The sequence below is a fragment of the Notamacropus eugenii genome, chromosome 4 (genome assembly GCF_028372415.1).
Source record: "Notamacropus eugenii isolate mMacEug1 chromosome 4, mMacEug1.pri_v2, whole genome shotgun sequence".
In the NCBI taxonomy this organism is placed as follows: domain Eukaryota; kingdom Metazoa; phylum Chordata; class Mammalia; order Diprotodontia; family Macropodidae; genus Notamacropus; species Notamacropus eugenii.
The window spans coordinates 19,984,365-20,005,535 of NC_092875.1; the positions used below are offsets into that span (position 1 = coordinate 19,984,365).

General features: G+C 40.4%; 1 protein-coding gene across 1 annotated transcript in view; it reads right to left on the bottom strand.

Annotated features, from left to right (window-relative positions):
- SEZ6L (seizure related 6 homolog like) overlaps positions 1-21,171 on the bottom strand; it is a 239,932-nt gene that overhangs the window by 63,517 nt on the left and 155,244 nt on the right. The window contains exons 7-9 of the mRNA XM_072600100.1: positions 17,414-17,580; positions 15,261-15,455; positions 11,246-11,384 (exon numbers count right to left, since the gene is read on the bottom strand). Coding sequence (XP_072456201.1) covers positions 11,246-11,384; positions 15,261-15,455; positions 17,414-17,580 — 501 coding nt within the window. The remainder of the gene's footprint in view (positions 1-11,245; positions 11,385-15,260; positions 15,456-17,413; positions 17,581-21,171) is intronic.

A 21,171-nucleotide genomic window follows, 5' to 3' on the forward strand; every position in this document is an offset into this window, starting at 1 on the left:
CTCTTGGTTTCCTATCCAACTCTTTAAATGCATGCATTGTCAATCAGCATCAGTGGACAAAGTTTTCTCACTGGGAGTTCCCTACAGGAATAAGGTCACAGATTTAGACATTAAAAGGGAAAGAAAATTAAAAGAATGAAGTTAATAAAGCCTATGATCGCAACTGGCATGGTGGAAGTTCAGCACAGAAGTCAAATCAAAGAGGCCTTTCCTATGGATGGTGAGGTTGTCTAACTGCTCCTGATTGTGAATGACATGGTGAATGATGATATCAAGGCCTGGAACACTGCAGAAACTCCTAAAGAAGACCCACAGGCATTCAAAAGAATTTGGCTTGACTATCCACATATTAAAAACCAAGCGGATGAAGAATGTTTATTGTCCATGCTATGATGGATCCATAGAATATGTAGAACTAGTCCATCTATAATATACCTTGAACAGATACTGCAGCAAATGGATAATTGGCTAGGCCCAGAATTGAATAGGAAGAAGAGCATGGGTTGCATGGCCTTTGGGGAATTTGTCCAGTGAATTGAATGACCTCAAGATTTTCCCTTAAACAAAGAGCCATCTTTTAAACAATAGCTATCTTTGGGTGATGTTATAAGGCTTTGAGATTCACAAAATGCCTCAGTCTTTGAAAAACTGAGGTAGAAGAAACTGGGTGATGGAGAGAGATACATGGTGGGCAAGGGCAGCCATAACACATTACAGACTAGGAAATAACATAGAAGACATGGTATAAAGAAAATGTATCATTGGGGAAAAAAAAGATGGGTCCATCATGTGATGAGATGGATTGCTAGCCTTACCATGTCAAGAAGAACCTAATAAAGGTCTCCCAAATGTTGGACATACCAATGGGGAGAAGGTGGCAGGAGGACATGGAGCCTCCATGGGCAGTAATGAATGGGCTGTCATCTACACTAGAGGAGTGAACATCCATCCACATTGATGGACTTTTGAATTTGTTGGAGTGTTGAAATGAACACCTCCCTCATCAGGGATGTGGGAAAGAAAAAACACCTTGACAATCTTTAAGTGATACATGATTCAGACAAGTTAGTTAGGATTCTTAACCTCTGGTTACTGTCCGAAGCAGGCAGGTTTTACGTTTGGTTCTTTTTTGTCTCTTTTGTTTTGTCAACTATAGGATTTTTTCTTATCAGGGAACTCAGCCCACTTTGCACTACCTCGTAGGGGGTTTCATCTGCATCCAAGAGCTTTGGAAAGATGTAAAGTTTTAGGTGTAATTGTGGCAAATCCCACCACTCCCTGGTGGTAAACTATGACTGAGTGGAAAAATGCTGCTCCAGAAGGTTGTGGACTTGTTCTAATCTGGATATAAATCTGCCAGAACTATGAGTATTTATGGAATGTAGAAAATCACAAAATGTCAGAGCTGGGAGGGACCTTAGAACAAGGAGTGTCAGAACTGAGAGGGGCCTTAGAACACAGAACATTGAATGGTAATGTTATAAAGCAGTGGTGTCAAATTAAAATAGAAATGGTTCCCCACTGGCAACATGTTGACTTAAAAAACCACAAATTAATACTGTCTATGCTGCAATGTATTTTCATTTATTTTGCTAAGCATTTCTCAATTACATTATAATCGAATTCTTCTAGCAGTTGGGTGTTTATAGTTTGACACCTCTGTTAAAGTATAGTTGAATCATAGAATGTCAGCCCTAAAAAGGCCTTAGAACACAGAACAACAGAATTGTAATGGGCTTTAGAATGTAGAATGTCAGAGCTGAGAGGGAGCTTAGAGCATAGAACATAGACTTTTAGAGCTCAAAGAGATTTGGAAACATAAAATAGAGAATATTAGACCAGAAAGCTACTGTAGAACCATAGAAATCAGCGATGGCAGAGATCTGGGATTATATAATCTACCATCTCCCCTCCTCAAACCTCACTTTGCAGAGGAGAAAAATTAGGCCCAGAGAAAGAAATGGGCTCTCTCAATGTCATCACACAGCAACTTCTTAAGGTGCTATTGAACCAGGATTAAAGGCCAGAGCTCCTTACCACCATTCCAAGGTTCTTTTGGAGGTGGCCCTTCCCATAGAGAGTGATCACAAGCTAGATTTTCCTGAAGTCAGGCTTAGGGAAGGAAGTCAGGCTTGGGTTTTGAGCATAAGACATGACCATACTGGTGATTCTAGTATATTCTCAGCTCTTCAAGGAAAATTGGGTAAGCCAGTGTTATGCTGAAGGTTAATTGAATCTTTGACACCCAGAGGGAGGAAACGGAATTCTTCTTTTAGAGTTTCCTTACAGAGCCTGGTCTCTGCCACAGAGACACCTCTTGCTTTCAAATTCTTACTGAAAAACAAGGTATACAAACCCCATCCTCCCTTCCCTGGGCTGGAAGGTGTGACAGGTCCTTCTAGGTTGGAAAGACCAAGAAATAAAAAATAATGGGGGTGGGGTGTCCCACATATTGTCAATGTGCTGAATAAGAATTCCATTGCTAGGATTCTGATGTTATGGAAAGAGGGTGAGATTTATCATCAGAAGACCTGGGTTCTAATCCTGACTCTGCTACTTCCCATCTGGGTGACCTTGGGAAAATCATTCTCCATCTCAGAGGCTCAATTTCCTTTTCTACGTAATGAAGAGATCCAAGCAGCATGTTACAGTGAAAGAGCACTAGATTTGAAATCAGAAGTCCTGAGTTCAAATCCTGGCACTTTCTTCTAGCTCTGATCTGCAATCTTAGGATTTTTACTCTCAGTATGACCTTGGCTACCTCATTGTCCTTCTCTGGGATTCCATTTCCCCTTCTGTAAAATGAGGGGGTCAGTCTAGGATAATTCAGTGGAAAGAGTCTTAATTTTGGACTCAGAGGAACTGAGTTCAAATCCTGATTCTGTCAGTTGCTATCTGTATGACCTTGAGGGAAATCATGTCATTTCTAAAGATCTGAGTTTTCTTATCTGTAAAATGAGGGGCTTAGTCTAGATAACCTCTAAAGGTCCTTCCAGTTTGAAACTGATGGTCTCCACATATTACAAAGATTAAACATTGTGATCAAATGGGATTTATATCAGGAATTCAGGGATGGTTTAAAATAAGGAAAGCTATGAATGTAAATGATTATATCAATAAAAAGCGATAAAAATATGATTATATCAATAGATGCAGAAAAAGCTTTTTGGCAAAATACAACACTCATTCCTATTAAAAACACTTGAAAGCATAGGTATAAATGGATTTTTTCCTTAAAATGATAAGAAGCATCTACCTTAAATGATCAGCAAGCATTATTTGTAATGGGGATAAGCTAGAAGCCATCCCAATAATGAAACAAGAATGCCATTATCACCAATATTAACGACATAACATTAGAAATGCTGACAATAGGAATGAGTGAAACAAAAAACACTGAAGGAATTAGAATAGATAACGAAGAAACAAAACTGTCTTTTTGCAGATGACATGATGATAGACTTGGAAAATCCTAGAGATTCAACTAAAAAGCTAGTAGAAACAACTAATAATTTTAGCAAAGTGGCAGGATTTGAAATAAATTCACATAAATCATCAGCATTTCTATATATCACCAACAAAACCCTGCAAGAAGAGATAATAAAAGATACCCCATTAAAATAACTGTAGATGACATAAATTATCTAGAATTCTACTTGCCAAGACAAACATAGGAACTACAACAAGTAAAGTCAGGTTTAAATAATTGGAGACATATTAATTGTTCATGCATGGGCAGAGTCAATATAATAAAAATGGCAATTCTGCCTAATCTACTTATTCAATACCATCCCAATTAAATCACCAAAAAAATTTGGGGGGCTAGAAAAATAGTAATAAGATTCATTTGGAAGAATAAAAGTTATTCTTTATAAATAAATAAAAGAATATATTAGGATTTAATGAAAAAATGTAAAGGAAGGAGGTTTAGCTGTACCAAATCTTAAACTATGCTGTAAGGCAGCAATTACCAAAATTATCTGGTAGTAGCTATGAAATAGAAAGGTGAACCAGTGGAACAGAATAGACACACCATACACAGTAGTAAACAATTAAAGTAACCTTGGGTTTAAAAATATAAAGTTTTAAGTTTTGGGGATAACGATTCATTATTTGGTAAAAATTGTTGGGAAAACTGGCAAGCAGCCTGGCAGACTAGGTATAGACCAATACCTAACACCTTTTACCAAGGTCAAAATGGATACATGATTTAGACAGAAAGGGAGATAATTAAATTAGAAGAGCATGGAACATATTGCTTATCAGGCTTATGGATAGGAGAAGAATTTATGAACAAACAAGAGAAAGAAACCTCTGTGAGAAGTAAAATGGATAATTTTGATTACATTAAGTTAAAAGGTTTTGTAAAAATAAAATCAATGTGGCAAAGATTAGAAGGAAAGCAGAAAATTGGGAAAATATTTTTATAGATAGTTCCTCAGATAAAAGTCATATATCAAATGGAGAACTCTGTCAAACTCATAAGACTATGAGTCATTCCCCAATTGATAAATGATCAAAGAACATGAACAGGCAGTTTTTTGATAAAGAAATCAAAGCTATATATAGTCATGAAAAAATACTCTAAATCATTATTTATTAGAGAAATGCACATTCAAACAACTTTGAGACATCATTTCACACATATCAGATTGGTTAGAATGATAGAAAGGGAAAGTGGCAAATGTTGGAAGGGATGTAGAAAAATTGGGAAACCAATACACTGTTGAACTGTGTACTGATACAACCATTTTAAAAAGCAATCTGGAATTATGCCCAACGAGTTCTAAAACTATGTACACTCTTTGACCCAACAATATCACTATTAGGTCTGTTTACCAAGGTGATTGGGGAAAAAGGAAAAGAACCTGTATGTTCTAAAATATTTATAGCTTTCTCTGTGGTGGAAAAGTAATGGAATTTGAGGGGATGCCCATTCGTCGGGGAATGAATAAAAAACTGTGGTATATGACTGTGATGGAATACTACTGAGTCATAAGAAATGATGAGCAAGTTGATTTCAGAAAAATGGAAAGATTCACATGAAATAATGAAAAGTGAAATAAGCAGAACCAAGAGAACATTGTATTGAAGATAATGTTTGAAGAATAACTGTGAACAGCTAAGCTATTCTGAGAATTACAAATATTTCCATACTGCATATACATTTACATATTACAAATATTTGCAAATAATTACAGATCAACTACAAAGGACCAGTAAAGGAAAATGTTATCCACTGCCTGAGAAGGAACTGATAAATTGAAGTATGCATAGTATGGTTTTGTATACATGCATATGTACATACAGATGCATGTGTATCTCTATATTTATATATGTGTCAAATAGTGGTCTTCTCTAGTGTGAGATGGGGAAGGAAGGAGGGAGACAGTTTGTAACAAACAAAAATCTATGGTCCCATGATCTTTCAAGTCCCCACCTGCTCCAAATCTAGGATGTTTGATACCACTGGAACGAGCCAAACCCTGTACCTAGTGTCTCAGTTTAGTCTGAGATCTGGTCTGCAGCTTGTTTGCTTGTGTACTTGGTAGGATCTAGACCCCACCTTCTTCCCGTCTCTCTGTTAAAGTTTTGAAAAAGGAGACTAGATAGAGGTTCACCTCCTCCAGGAAGCCTTCAGTGCTTACCTCCATTCAACTGCAGTAATCTTTCCATTTTGTGAACTTCAGGAAGTTTAATTTATGGTAAATAATCAGCCAATAAGCATTTATAAAGTGCCTACATACCCAACACTATATTACATAAGTACTGGTGATACAAAAGAAGACTTTTATTTCCTCACTTAAAGTGGAAGTTTTATGGGGGGTTGAGGGATGCAAGGACCATGTCATCATCATCATCATCATCATCATCATCATCATCTTCTTCTTCTTCTTCTTCTTCTTCTTCTTCTTCTTCTTCTTCTTCTACTACTACTACTACTACTACTACTACTACTACTACTACTACTACTACTACTACCACCACTACCACCACTACTACTACTACTACTATTGCTGCTGCTGCTGCTGCTACTACTAGTACTGCTACTACTGCACCACATAATAAAGTGATTAGTCTACAAAACATTTTTATAAAAACTTATAAAAATTGTGCTGAAATCTCAGATTATTGGATTCAGATAAAGAAGGATCTTAAGGATTATTATGTCTAATTACTTTCATAGATGAGGAAATGGAAAGAAAGAGAAGTCTGGCTCAGGGTTCAACAGTCAGTAAGTTGGATTTCTGACATCTTTCTGATGCTGAGTCCCAGACTTCTCCCTTCCGCTCCATCATACTGCTGACTAAAGGCATTATTGTCCCCATTTCATAGATGGTAACATAGGCAGATGTAAGAAAACAATGAGGTAAAGTTAGTGGCAGGGTGAGGATTAGAAGTTCAGTTTCCTGACTCCATATCCTGTGTTGTAATCTACCTAATAGAATATCAGCACCTAGCTCCTGCCCATCACCTGTTACAGGGCTTCACTCAGTAGACACTAGAGAAATGTTTGTAGAATGACTATAAATTGTTACGCCAAGTCAACTCCAATTTCCTTTAACTTTCTGACCCAAAGAAATCCAGTCCAAAGCTAATCTCTCCCAGTAAGTCTTCCAAGATTGCTCTTACTCAATTCAGTTAAACAGAATAAGCTTTTTAGCAATTGCTGCCATTATTTAACGGCATCTAGGTGATACAGTGGATAAACTGTTAGTCCTGGAGTCAGGAAGACTCATCTTCCTGAGTTCAAATCCAACCTCAGACACTTCCTAGTTATGTGACCCCTGGCAAGTCACTTAACTCTCTTTGACTCAGTTTCCCTATCTGTAAAACAAACTGGATTAAAAAAGGGCAAACCATTCTAGTATCTTTGCTAAGAAAATCCCAAGTGGGGTCACAAAAACGAGTGAACAACAAGACAGTTGAACCATTGAAATTACCCATCTGCAATTACCCATAATGCAAACTTGAGTGCAGTGTCTAAGTCAGGGGTGGGGAACCTGAGGCCTCAAGGCCACATGTGACTGTCTTGGTCCATGAGTGTGGCCCTTTGACTGAATCCAAACTTCACAGAACAAATTCTCTTAATAAAAATATTTGATCTGTAAAACTTGGACTCAGTGAAAAGGACCTAGAAAGCTACATGTGACCTTAAGGCTACAGATTCTCCACCTCTGATCTAAATCTTTCATAACCCTCCTTGTGGAATAGCCACCTCTCCTACCTTCAGCCTGTGTATACAGATCAAGGTGGGGGAGTGACCTAAGGGGAAAACTGAGGAGGTAGAGTGTCCTTTTTTTTTTATCCTACGCTGCTGTCTTTTTTCCCCCAGCCTGTTCTGACCCCTTGGTCTTGCCTAATCTGGGCCTATATCTAAGGACCTGCCCTCTGAGATGCTTGGAAGGGACCCCCATGGCCATGGCATCTGATCTTACCAGAATATGAATCCTGTCTAGTGCTTATCTGCCTTGGCTTGAGGTCTCCTAGTGAAGGCAGCCCATCCCCCTTTTGGAGAGCTCTATTTGATGGAGAGTTTCATGGCCATAGAAGCCCAAATTGGCCTTTCTGCAATTTCCACCCATTGTTGGGTCTGCCCTCTGGGGACATGCTGAGTGAATCTTTTATCCCTCCACTACAAGATACTCATTCAAGTAGCTGAGAGGGCAGTTGGGGAATGCAGCTATCTCAAGTATTCCAAAGATGTCTTTGGGTGGGTAGCAGATATCCCTTTTCTCTTAGGAGTTAGCAGCCATCCAGAGGAAGACAGTTAGATGAACTTGGCTCCAGGAGGGACCCAGAGAATTGGCATTCCCTCTAACTAGCTAGGTTGTAAGGAGCTGCCCCAGTGTGGGGTACTTCTCTTCTGCCAGCATGAGGAAAGGCCAAGCATTTTCCAGCACTGGCTTTCTCCAGGGAGCCAAGTTGGAGGGCCAAGTTCTTTGACGTAGAATTGAATGGGCTCACTGGCTCTGGGGCTGCCCCCTCAGAAACTAACCAGGGCTTATTCAAGCCTGCCATGTCCCTGTTCTCTGAGGCTTCGTGGAGCTTTTTGGAAGGCTTGTGGGAAAGCTTTTCAGGAGTTGCTCCCAACAAAACAAAGGACAATTCAAAGGTTCTGAAAAGCTAACCTCTTCTAGCTCCCAGGTGACCTCTGCTTGTTGTATCTGTCAGTCAGTTAACAGGCATTTTATGCAGTACTTTCTGTGTGTACTGTACAGGGCTGGCAACTAGTGTGTGTGTGTGTGTGTGTGTGTGTGTGTGTGTGTGTGAGAGAGAGAGAGAGAGAGAGAGAGAGAGAGAGAGAGAGAGAGAGAGAGAGAGAGAGAGAGAGAGAGAGAGAGAGAGAGAGAGACAGGGAAAGAGAGAGAGAGAGACAGGGACAGAGAGACAGGGGAGAGAGACAGAGAGGCAGAGACAGAGGTTACACCTGGTCTGCTCTAGCTTTCAAGTGAGAAAAGCAGGACATAAAAGCAGGAAACAGGGTAGACTTAAGAGACATTGGTCATACTTATATAACAGAAAATATTATGACCATATCTGACCATGTTACTCCTCTGCTCAATAAACTCTAATGTCTCCGTATTGCCTTGAGGATCAAATATAGACTCCTTACTTGGTCCTCAAAGTCCTTCCCAAACTAGCGCTTTCCTACTTTTTCTAGGTTTATCTCACTTCATCTCTCTCTGTGTCTGTCTGTCTCTCTCAGTTGGTCTGTCTCTCTCTCCCCTATGGTCCAACCAAACCAGCTTGCCTTCTGCTCTCCATACATGACACAAGACAGCAAATTCAGTGCTGGAAAAGCCCTTAGAACAGGGGGTCCAGGACAGATTTCAGGGGATCCATGAACTTGGATGGGAACATTCTAAAACCAGTGCACATATACAATACTTTGTGGTTTGCAAAGGACTATACATAGGTTCTTTCACTTGATTCTCACAACCATGAGAGGTAGATGCTATTATTATCCCCATTTTACAGATAAATTAATGGAGGCTGACTTGTTTCAAGATCATATAGCTAGTAAGTATTGGAGGCAGAATGTGAACTCACTTCCTAACTCCAAATCCAGTATTCTGTCCACTGTGCCACCCACCTGTCTTAGAATTATTACCCCCCCCAATTATCTTTGTTTTCACTAATTTCTATCCAAAATTTCTAATCCAATAAATATTTATTAAGTTCCTACTATTTTCCAGGCACTGTGTTAAGTGCTGGAGATACAATTCATAAACAGAAAGATAGATCCTCCCCTTAAGGAGCTTATAGTGAAATGGGCAAAGCCAATGTACAAAAAGAAGTGAAATACTAAATGTTAGTACTTCATTCAATTACTCAAAAACATTATTCTGAGAAGAATATCCTAAGTGTCATTAGACTCCCCATAGGACCCATTATACAAAAAGTTGAAGGGCTCCTACCTTGGAAGTCCTGATGACTTTAATAATGTCATGCTACATCTGAGGAAACTGAGATGCAGGTGACTTGGAAAAAGTCACATAGGAAACAAGTCATAGATTCAAGTTGAGGTCCTCTGACTCAGAGTCCAGCCCCCTTTTCACTATGCCACATTCCCTCCTGCAGGAGGAGCCCTCCCACTGTGCCTGTCCCCTCACCTCCCCATACCTTTGCACAAACTTGGAAAGCTTTTCCTCCTCCCAGCCACTTCTAGGAAAACTGAGCTCTTTAAATCTCAACTCAAGTGCTGTTTGATCCTCCCTAGGTGTCAGGGCTTTCCTTTTCTGAAATCATTTTAGATATACTTCATATATGTAGGCATGTATGTACATATATATTTGCTTATCTGGGTATCTTTTCTAGCATTTTTTTTTTTATCATAAGGAGATACAGTATGCACTAGAAGAGGGAAATTGGATAAGAGTGCACTTTCTTTCTTAGTAACACCATTAGGAAGTGGTAGGGAATGAACCAAAGCATAGACCTGCAATTCTCAATCAGATGCTTGTCACCCCAACCCCAACTCCCATCAGACATAGGCTTCAGTCTGGGAATCCCTCTTGTTCTGCTAACTACCACCAGAGAAATACTCCAGGGCTCATGGACACCAGACACTGACTCCCAGATATTTGTAATCCACATCCCAGAAAGGGACATCTTAGGACCCTTCATTCTTTGGATGATAGGATTTGAGATCAAATATTCTTTTTGCTTGGAAAGGAATTCATTTCTAATGTAGGATGCTATCTTGTTGAGCATTGTGTAATCTTTGGGGAGTAATTTTGACTATGTCTATATGAAGCCAAAGTACATGAAGTGTAGAAAATGAAGTTAATGATCACAACCACAGATCTACTGTAGGAAATGCCATCAGAATTCATCTAATCCCTTCATTTCATAGATGGAGAGAAGTGAACTAATTTGTTCAAGATCACATGGATAGGTAGTGGATAACAGGAAGAATTTAAACCTAAGTGCCCTGAATCCAAATCCAATATTCTTTCCATGGGTCATGCAGTCTCTCCCAATAAAACAAATCTATGCATCAAATATCTTGGTATTTATTCTACACAACACTAAATGCAAGATGTTTCCAGATATCTAGATCATAGAATTAGGATTGGAAAGGATATTAAAGGCCATCTAGTCTAATTTTGTTATTTTCTTGTTCAATCATTTCAGTTGTGTCTGACTCTTTGTAACCCTATTTGGGGATCTCTTGGCAAAGACACTGGAGTGGTTTGCCATTTCCTTCTCCATCTCATTTTACAGATGAGGAAACTGAGGCAAACAGTGACTTGACCAGGGTCCTACAACTAGTAAGTTTCTGAGGTTAGATTTGAGCTCATGAAGATGAGTCTTCCTGATTCCAAACTCTATCCACTATACCACCTAGCTGCCCCCAAAGGTTCTCATTTTATGGATGGGAAAATTAAGGTGCATAGAGGTTAAACAACTTGCCCAGGCAGTATATAACAGAGGAGGACTTTGAACATAGGTCCACTAACTCCAAATACAGTTCTTTTTCTTCTGTCCAATGTTTCCTATCTGATGATTGGGAATTCTGGCACCTCTGCCTTCCATCTTTGGCCATTGACATTTATTTCCCTTAGAAGCAGAGTACCTGTCAGGTTATGGGGTCCTGCAGCTGTGCAGGGACCTGAGAAGGTTCCTTCAGATGGCACCTCAGGTCTGAGATGGACCTACTCAATGACCTGTAAGTACGAAATTGACCATCCAAAAAGGAGCCGATTGTCAGTTTCCCAAACAGCAGGAAAACACTTACAATTGAATATCCAGGAAAATCCTTTTTTCTTCTCCCACGTGAATCTTCCAGATGCAGTCCTCTCCCTCAGCATAGGGCTCAGGCCAGTTTGGGGACAGCACAACTCCAGCTACCGCGGACAGCTCCCCACCACACATAGCTGTAAAAGGAGATAGATGGACACAGGCTGATGCGTTGGCCTGGGAAGCCTCTCCTTAGGGCCTGTGAGAATGGCCTGGCTGTTGTGGGTTGTCACAAGGTGTACCAGGTATTTCAGAAAAATCTGCCTTCTACCCTCAGAGTTGGGAGAAACTTCAGAGGCTTCCCATTCCAGACACTAACCGAGTAGGAAACCCCCTCTATAGCATTTTGGGCAAATGGGCATCCAGTCTCTTTTTGAATCTTTTCAGTGACAAGGGACTTACTACCTCCCAGGGTAGCTCATACTAAATTGAGGATGCTCTAATTACCATAAAATTGTTCCTTCCATTCAGTTCCACTGTCTCTAATTTCTTCCCATTAGCCCTTGTTTTGGCCTGTGGGGCCAAGCAGAATAAATCTCAACGCTTTTCTTTAGCACATCTCTTCATAAATAAGAGTCTTGGAAGGAACCTTTGAGGTTACTTAGCCTACTCTTTGTTGTTTTGGATGAGAAAATTGAGATCCAAGGAAGTTAAGACTTTAGAGTCTTTTATCTTTCCACTGTACTATGTTTCCTTGTCTTCCCTTTGTTACCTTGGAAAAGTCACTAAGCTAACCTCTCTGGGTGTCCATTTTCTTATTTTTAAAAGGAAGGGATTAAATGGGATGACCTTTCTTATCCCTCCCAACTCAAAATCTATGATGCTGCAATTTCCATTTATGCCAACAAAGGCTAGCATTGTATGGTCTCTGGTCCCCATAACATCCTGGTCACTTTCTCTGGACTAAGTCCTTCCTCTTTCCCACTTCTCTATACAATTTAGTTCTGGAACTGAACACAATGCTTAGTCCAAGTGAAGGTTGGCCAGATTTTGGAGCTAACTTTGTGTTTACCTAGTGAATGTTCTGACAGTCCAGACCAGAGCACCCATAAATTCCACTCTGTTAAACTCATGCATTTAATATAGGGATCAATCTTTCATGGGCAGCAAATGACTGTGATTTCACGCCAAACTGAATTGGGTGAGGGTGGCTGCCAAGAGGAGAGACCTGTTTCATTATTCTGTGTTTGAGTTATCCTGGCACAGGGCTGACATGCCAACTTTAAGCACAGAGAGCAATGAGGACAGGGAACCAGGAATGCCTTTGATTGCCTTAAAGATCTATGCTCTGTAAACTCAGCCTTTGGTATTAACATGCCTATTACAGGGATTTAATAGCTTCTCAGCCTCACTGGTGCTGTGGTGAGGATTGAATGAGAGGGAGTCTATGAAAACTTTGGAAAGCATTAAAGAGGCTACAGGAATTTAAGGGGTAGATTCGTTACTGCTCTAAGTAGTCTTATATTCAGGTGTCATCACAGATCCCACATCCTCAAATGCGAAGAGTGAAAGGACCCTAAGTACTGGTCCCAGTTCTGTTACTGATTTGCTGTGTGACGGTAGGAAAAATATCACCTGACTTTTCTGAGTCGCATTTTCTCCAGTTAATGTGGTGGTGGTGGGTGAGGTGGCAGTGATAGCTGCCTTATCTACTTTCCAGGGCACATTGGTTGACCTAAGTGAAATAAAGGCTATGAAAGTGCTTTAGAAAAGCATAAAGGGAGAATGCGACAAGTCATTGTGTGAGCATGGACAGGTCTCTTCCCCCAATTGGACCCTGGTTTCTTCCTCCACAAAATGAAAGGGTTGGACTAGATGATTCCTGAGACCCGTTGGACATTTTATGAGGCTGTTAAATTATACTGAGGGATCATGACAGAATGAATCAAGGGCTGGGAGTCAACTTCCTCCCTTCCTGCCTCTCTCATTTCCATTTCTCCCTTTTTCCTTCAAGTCCTGATTCCCATTTTTCCTTCCTCAATCCCTCTTTCTCCCTTCTTTTTTTGTTAATTCTTCCCTTTTCCTTTCTTCTCTAAATATCTTCCCTCCCTTTGTTCCTCTTGCCTATCCTCAATCCCACCCTCCCTCCCTTACTTCTTCCCTCAATCCTTCCCTCTTTTTTATTCTTTCCTCAATTTTCACTTTTCCCTTCAGTCCTCTCCCTTCCTTCTTTACTCATTTTCTCTTCTTCCACCAACTTCTCCTCCTTTCTTCCCTTCTTTCTTCAGTCTCTCCTTTCTTCCCTCAATTTCCCTTCTTTTGCCTCCATTCTTTCCTGAGTTGTTCACTTATTTTTCTTCTCCCTTCTCTTCCTTTTCTGTTTCCCCTTCCTTCTTGCCATATGATATCTTGCAGGACCCTCTGTTGCCCTATTGTTTTATACAGCAGAAAAGGACTCAGAAGACATTCCCTCAAAGCCTGGGGTCCTGGTAGACCACTTCACTTTGCCAAAAAAGGAAAGATAGTTCTTTTAATTTAAAATTTTTTAGGCAGTTCAGTGTGAGCTCAGGTAGATTTCTGACCCCCATCAGCTCAGTGAAGGGTAGCAGCAAGATGAAAGAGAAGAAGCTGAATCAGGAAAGTGATTAGCTCAGGAGAAAAACATGATCTGTCAGACATAGAGATACTAGGACTGGAAACAATGAGGTTTGTTTCCCAAGGCTTTGTTCTGGGTTCTCCTCTCTTTATTCAGAGTCACAGAATCTGAGGGTTGGGAAGGACCATGTTGTCCAACCTATAGGTCCAAAGAAAATCTCTGGAACATCCCAGGCAAGTGACTGCCCAGCCTCTCCATGCCAACCTCCTGGGAAGGGGAGCTTGCCATTTCTGGAGGCAGCTTATTTCACTTTGGAATAGCTCTAATTGTTAGGAAGATTTTCTGATATCAAATCTAAATTTTGCTGTTTTCAGCTCTGAGCTATTGCCCCTGATTCTGTCATCTGTCAAACAGAACAGTTCTAATCCTTTCTCCCCAGAGCAGCTATTCATGCCTGTTTTGATAATTCTCTTGTCCACATTCCTTTAACTTATCCTTATATATCATGAACTCAAGGCCCTTTACTCTCCTGGATGCTCTCCTATGAATACTCTTCAGTTTATTAATACCCTTCAAAAACCCAGGAGCCTGGAACTGGACATCATATTGGAGATCTGGCCTGATTAGTGTGGAATATAGTGGGATTGCCACCTTCTTATTCCTAGAAGTTATGCTCCTCTTAATGTAGTCTAAAATCATGTTAGCCTTTTTGACCATGACCTCACACTACTGACTCATACTGAGCTTGTGGTCCAGTAAGATCCTCAGACCTTTCTCAGAACAACTTCTCTCTAACCTTGCCTCTCCTCCACTTTGTACTGAAATTGATTTTTTTACCCCAGTGCAAGACTTTACATTTATCCTCATTCATATTGGATTATACCTATCTTATTAGAATGAGCTCAGTGCTCTCTCCTGTCAAGAAGGTTATGGATCCTCACTCAGTCATCCAATGTGTCGCCTTTGTGATATCTGCAAATTTGATGAGCATGTCACGTATGATACTTTTATCCAAGTCACTGATAAAAAATGTAAATCAGTACATTCTTATTCCCTCCTTCCCCTCCTTCTTTTCCTTCTGTTCTATCTCTTTGTCTTTCTTTTTTTCCTCCTCTTTCTTCTTCCTCTCCTCCTCTTCTCTTTCCCTAAATTATATAGCATTTACTTATCTGTATATATGCTGGATGCATCTCACTCGTAGAAGAACACCATTTCCATGAGAGCAGTCTATTTCGTTTTTGTCTTCATAACCCTAATACCCAGATCAGTGCTTGGTAAACAGAAGGCCCTGCATTGCTCATTAAATAGAACTCAAGTGGCTTCCATTAGCTTATTGTACAGCTTTGGGTTGGTCCCACTTCCTCTCTGATCCTCCCCTTCATTGGCTTTTTGTCTCAGGGACTTTGGGAAGGTCTGGGGGCACCAGTGGTAGAAGGAGATGGTGTGGCCTGAGAGCTGGGAGGGAGGATGACCTCACCTCTGCACAAGGGCTCCGTATCATTCCAATAAGGGTCCCGGACATTGATGCATTCAATGATGGCGGGTCCCTGTTCCAGAGAGTGACCAGGATCACAGGTGAACTCCACCGTTGTTCCAATGTTGTAAGTTGGGTCCGAGGTTGTGAAGTTACCATTTTGGATATAGGGCTCATAGCAGTGACCTTTCTCAAAAGCTGGAAGGAGAGAAGGCAATGTAGGGAGATGGGAAGAGGGCAGGTTGAAAGATCAGATCATGGTATGCAGGGCTGCCCATAAGGGGAAGTGGTCCTTCCTGATCCTAGTTCCTAGGATTTCATAAAATCATAGATCATAGGTTTAGAGCTTGAAAGTACCTTAGAGGTCATCAAATTTCAAGCCCTCATTTTACGGATATGGAAACTGAGGCAGGCAAAGGTTAAGTGACTTGTGCTGGGTCACACAGCTAATACATATTTGAGACAGAATTTGAACTCGTCTTCCTGGTTCCATGTATACTATCCTTGACATTTCCTCAGACTTCCTCTGGGGTTTCTGGGTTAGGAATATACCATGACATTGAACTTCATGGCCTGAATCCCACTTCTAATACTAACCATATGACCTTGGGCAGACGACTTCCCAGTTCTAAACCTCAGTTTCCTCATCTGTAACATGAAGTATTGGAGCTAGAGCTCTGGGATTATAGTCAGGAAGACCAAGATCTTCCACACATCTGTGTGACCAGGCCCAATCTCCCGTAGATGAGAAAACTGAGGTCTAGAGAAGGTAATTGACTGGCTTCAGAATATTCAGTAGCAAATATCAGAGGCAAAATGTGAACTCAAGTCCTCTGACTCCAATTTGTTCCTTTTCCTATTGAACTGGATTATCACTGAACCCCATTTTTAACCTGGACTGATATATCCCACAAGGACCAGATTTCCCTGGAAGCATTCATGCCTTTCAGATCTCTCTCTCTGTCTCTGTCTCTGTCTCTCTCTCTGTGTCTCTCTGTGTCTCTCTCTCCTCTTGCCTCCATCAAATCTTCATATTTCTTCCTAGCCTTTCAGGCCTGTGCTCTCTGTCCTCTGCCCAAAGAAAATGTACCCCTAAGTACAAGCAAAGAAATCAAGGTGGTGTAATAAAAGGGGTACTGGCAATAGAGTCAGAGAACCTGAGTACAACTATTGCATTTGCCAGTAACTACCTGTATGACCTTGGGCAAGTCACTTGATTTCTTTAGAACTCACTTTTCCCAGCTGTAAAATGATGGGTTTAGTCCAGATAAAATTTTTCAAATTCCTTTTAGCTCTAAATCTGACTGTAAGACTCTTAGCTTTTGTCAGGGCGGAGGAATAGCTTTTGTTGGCAGCTCTACTACTCTCTGCCTTTTTGGACTCACCTTAGATATGCTTTCCCCCAATAGAATATAAGCTCTTTTTTTTACCTTTGGCTCCCCATTGCCTAGCACAGAACCTGAACACAGAAGGCATATCTTACTGCTTAGCTAGGCTGTGCAGGGGGAGCCACTGCATTCTTTGAGACAAGAAGACCTGGGTCCAAATCTTGCCTCAGACGTTTATTAGCTCTGCAACCCTGGGTAAGTCACTTAAACTCTTCCAGCCTCAGTTTCCTCATCTGTAAAATGAGGAAAATAATAGTACCTATCTCCCAGGATTATTGTGAGGATCAAATGAGTTAACATGTCAACCTTAAAGTTCTACATAGATGTTAGCTATTGTTATTATAATAACTATTATTGTTAGTAAATTAAATTAGGTTAAATTAAATTGACTCCCAGAGAAGAATGGGGCATTTTCTTTTTCTAACTGGAAGGCTTAGACAGGAAGCAATGCCTACTGACAGAGTCACCTGGAGAATGAAATGAACTTGTCTGGAGAAGGTTGATGAACTCTGATCAAAGATGACAACCAGCAATTCATTTTAAAGACTTGCTCCTCATTTCAAAGAGGAAATCCTGGTTTAGCCCTTGGTTTTACAACGTGCTAAAATCTCCAGGGATAAACCCCTCCTGAGAGTGCCCTCCCTCCACCCTGTACTTATTCCCATCTACTTTTCCCCAAATGTCCCATTCTGAGATCTAGAGCCTGAGAGCCCCATGGATAGCCACACTCTACCCCTTGGTCCCCTCCCCAGGGGGCTAGGAGATCACCTTCAAATCGAATGTTGAAGACTGTGGAGGCCCTGGCCTCTTCAGCCATGAAGTAGATCCGGATGGCAGACCCTTCACTCAGCAGACCCTCAAAGGGAACATTCTCCGTTTGGAAGGAATCATAGAGGACAGTCGACTTGTTGGTCCGGCCACTGTAGACAACCATCCTAGTGGTCCAGGGAGAAAAGGTAAGGGAAAAGAGAAGACAGAAAGAATTCTCTATTCATTTTGCTCATAGCCCAATGAGTGGGAATGAATGTCTCTCCTCAGAGTCCACCAAAACACTTAACAAAGGATCATAATATCATACCTTGAGAGCTAGAAGAGACCTCAGATGCCCAACTGCTTCACTTTTCAGAGAAGCAGAGAAGGAAACAGACTCCGGAAGACAGAGTGACTCCCTCAAGGTCACAGAGAAGAGGCAGAATTTGAATCCAGTCCTCTGATGCCAGACCTAGAACACTTTCCTTTGTGTCACACCAACGGCTTTTTTATTTAAATTTTTGGAGCCTAATCATTAAAAAATTATTTGATGTCCTATCAGATTATAATATCCCCTCACGTGAGGGGTAGTATTATATGATGTCAGAGGACTTGTGTTTAAATCCCACCTTTAATAACTACTACTTGTGTGACCTTGGGCAAGTCACTTATCCCATCCTGTGCCTCAGTTTCCTTAACTGTAAAATGAAGGGGATTGGTCTAGATGGCTTCTGAGTTTCCTTGCAGCTCTGGGTCTATGATCCTAGGATTCTAAGGTCCTACTCCTGATGCTTAATGCCTGTCCTTGGACAAGGATATCTTTGGGACTCAGTTTCCTAATCCTCCTAAAATGAGATCACTGTAGTAGATGATCTCTGAGGTCCCTTGCAGCTCTAGATGTTTTGATTTTTCTAGTTGATATGGATATTAATTCTTCCCTTCTCTTCTGGTAAAACCACCTCTTTTTCTCCCAGGTGATGTCTCCCTGAGTCACTGGGAAAGTGATGAACAATTAAACTCTTCCGTTCCCCTTCCCCTCTCTCCAGGTCACAGGGGCTGCTTGGGGAGAGTCTCAGTCCTCTAGGTTAATGATCTGGGCAGGACTACTAAGAAAGAACACATGCTTTTGCCTCTACAGCTGGTTTTTACTTCTACATTTAGTGTCCTTTTTTACAGGGCACATTAAAGTCACTGAGGCTCCAGGAGTATCTCAATTTTACACCAAGTGCCCAGAGTCTGGCAGTGAGTCCAAAAACCCCTAAAATGTCAGGACTCTGGGGATAATTTTCAAACCATGCAGTGAAATGCAGCAAGCGTGTGGAAAATACTGAAAGCAAAAGAGTGGTTAAAAAAAGAATCCTGGTATGAATGAGAAGAGTTATGGCCTTGAATGGAGAGAAAGCTTTAGGAGCCATTTAGTTTAAAGACCCTGGAGGGAATACACAGGATAAATTCAATATAGCTTGGAATAATCAACAGTGAAGGGCCTCAAGAGGAGAGGAGAAAGGGAACTGAGGATGAAACCAAAATAGTGGGGACCAGGAAGTTCTGGGAAATGACCCTAAGTTCGTTGGTTATGATATTGGCTATTGAAATGACACCAGCTTGGAAAGTCTTCTGTACAGACAGGGAAAAGGTTAAATTTGGGCAAAATCTTTGCATCAGATTTCTCAAGGGGCTAGTATCTGAGATACATAGATAACTAACATGTATATATGTATATATGCACACATATGCTATATATTTATATACATGCACAAATATGTGTATGTGTATCTCTCTGTCTGTCTATCCAATCATCCTTCTATCTATGTATCTACCAGTCATCTAACTATCTAGCTAAGCAGAAGTCATTCCCCAATAGGTAAGTGGTCAAAAGATATAAAGTTTTCAAAAGAAAAAAATGAAAACTTAACCACCATAAGACAAAAAGCTCCAAAGCACCAATAATAAGGAAAATGAAAGTCAAAACAGCCCTGAGATTTTCCCTCATGTCCAACAAATTGGCAAAGATGACAAAAGATGGCATAGTCAATGTTGGAGAGGTTATGGGAATTAAGGTATGCTAGTAAGTTGCTGAGGGAGTGGTGAATTAGTACAACCTTTTTGGAAAACAGTTTGGAATCATGCAAAGAAAGTGACTAAAATGTCACTCAAATCCCTGATCCAGGGATTCCAACTATTAGTCTTATGCCCAAGGAAGTCATCAATAAAAAGAAAGCCTCCATATTCACCAAAATATTGACAAAAGACTATTTTTTTTTGGCAGCACAGAAGAATTGGAAACAAAGTAGATATTCATCAGTTGGGGAGTGGTTAAACCAATTGTGGTACATGAAGGCAATGAGTATTATTGGGCTGTGAGAAATAATGAATGTGATGTATACAAAAAAACACGGGAAGATGTTAACTGATTCAAAGTGATATAAGTAGAGCCAAGAAAACGAGTGACACAAGGTTATATTGATGCAAATGGCCAGAATAGCCATCGTAAAACAAGTGAAAATGAATGTTAAAAATGATAAGGAACAAACGTGACCTCAAAGAAGGGCTATGGAAAGACCCTTTCCTCCACTCATTTGCAAAGGTGTCAGTGGGAAGGAAAGAAGGGTGTAGAATATTGCATATGGTGTCATTTTTGTCAATGTATTGATCTATTTTGTGGAATTTTCTTCTCTTATTCCTCATTTTCCTTTGAAAAAAACTTTGTTGTAAGGAAAAGACCTTTGGGAAGTCAAAGGGGGAAGGTCAAAGAGGGAGATTGAGATGATGTAAAAACATCAGAAACTCAGAGAGTTTAAGCAACTTGCTCATGGCTATACAATTAGTGCCGCATGTGAGATTTGAACCCAGATCTTACCTGATTCCAAACCCAACATTCCTTTCTTTTTCTTTTTAAATTTGTAGGATTATAGATTTAGAGCTGGAAGAAACCTTGGAGATCATTGAGTTCAACCCCCTCATTTTAACATATGAGGAAAGTGAGGCTGAGGGAGGTTAAACAATTTGCTCAGGGGGCACAACGGTGTCTTGGACAGAATTTGAACTCTGGTCTTTCTGACTCCAAACCTAATGCTAAATCCACTATGGTTCACCTTGATGCTTTGCAGACTAGAGGCAACAGGGATATGTAATGTTTTGCATACATACCCAAGCAGAGCTAATATCTTGTTTGGTTTTGTTAACTCTCCTTTGATCCTTACATTTCCATCTTTTTTTTTTTTTTTTACACACAGGATGGCTCACTAGGGAAGGGAGGGACATATGATGATGTGAAGGGAATATATAACCAGAATTATCAATAAAAATAATAAAAAAATGTGCTACAAAGAATGGGCCATCTTTCTTTATTGCTTGGAGAAGTGGGGGAGTCTGGGTGCATTATGTTGCAAATGTCATCAGCTATGGTCTCTATAGTAGTGCTTTCCATAACCTTTTTCTTTGTTACAAGGGGAAGGCTTATTGTTTGGGTGGGTGGATAGAGTGACATATCTGCAAATGACTGATATAAAAACAAAAGGCACCAATAAAATGTTAATTTAGAATGAAAAGAAATGTGTTCATCAAAATTGAGGTACTTTTTACCATTATTAAAAACAGTTTGAAGTCTGGGTCTTGGCCAGGTTCTGTATTTTTAAGACATTATGCAAAAGGAAAAAAAAAAACAATCCGCCAACTAGATAAGTCTCTTTTATGAAGTCATAAACAGGCATTTTATCCTTAGATTTTTACTACGTCTCATAAATGAAGTTTATTATCTGTTGCAAGACTGAATT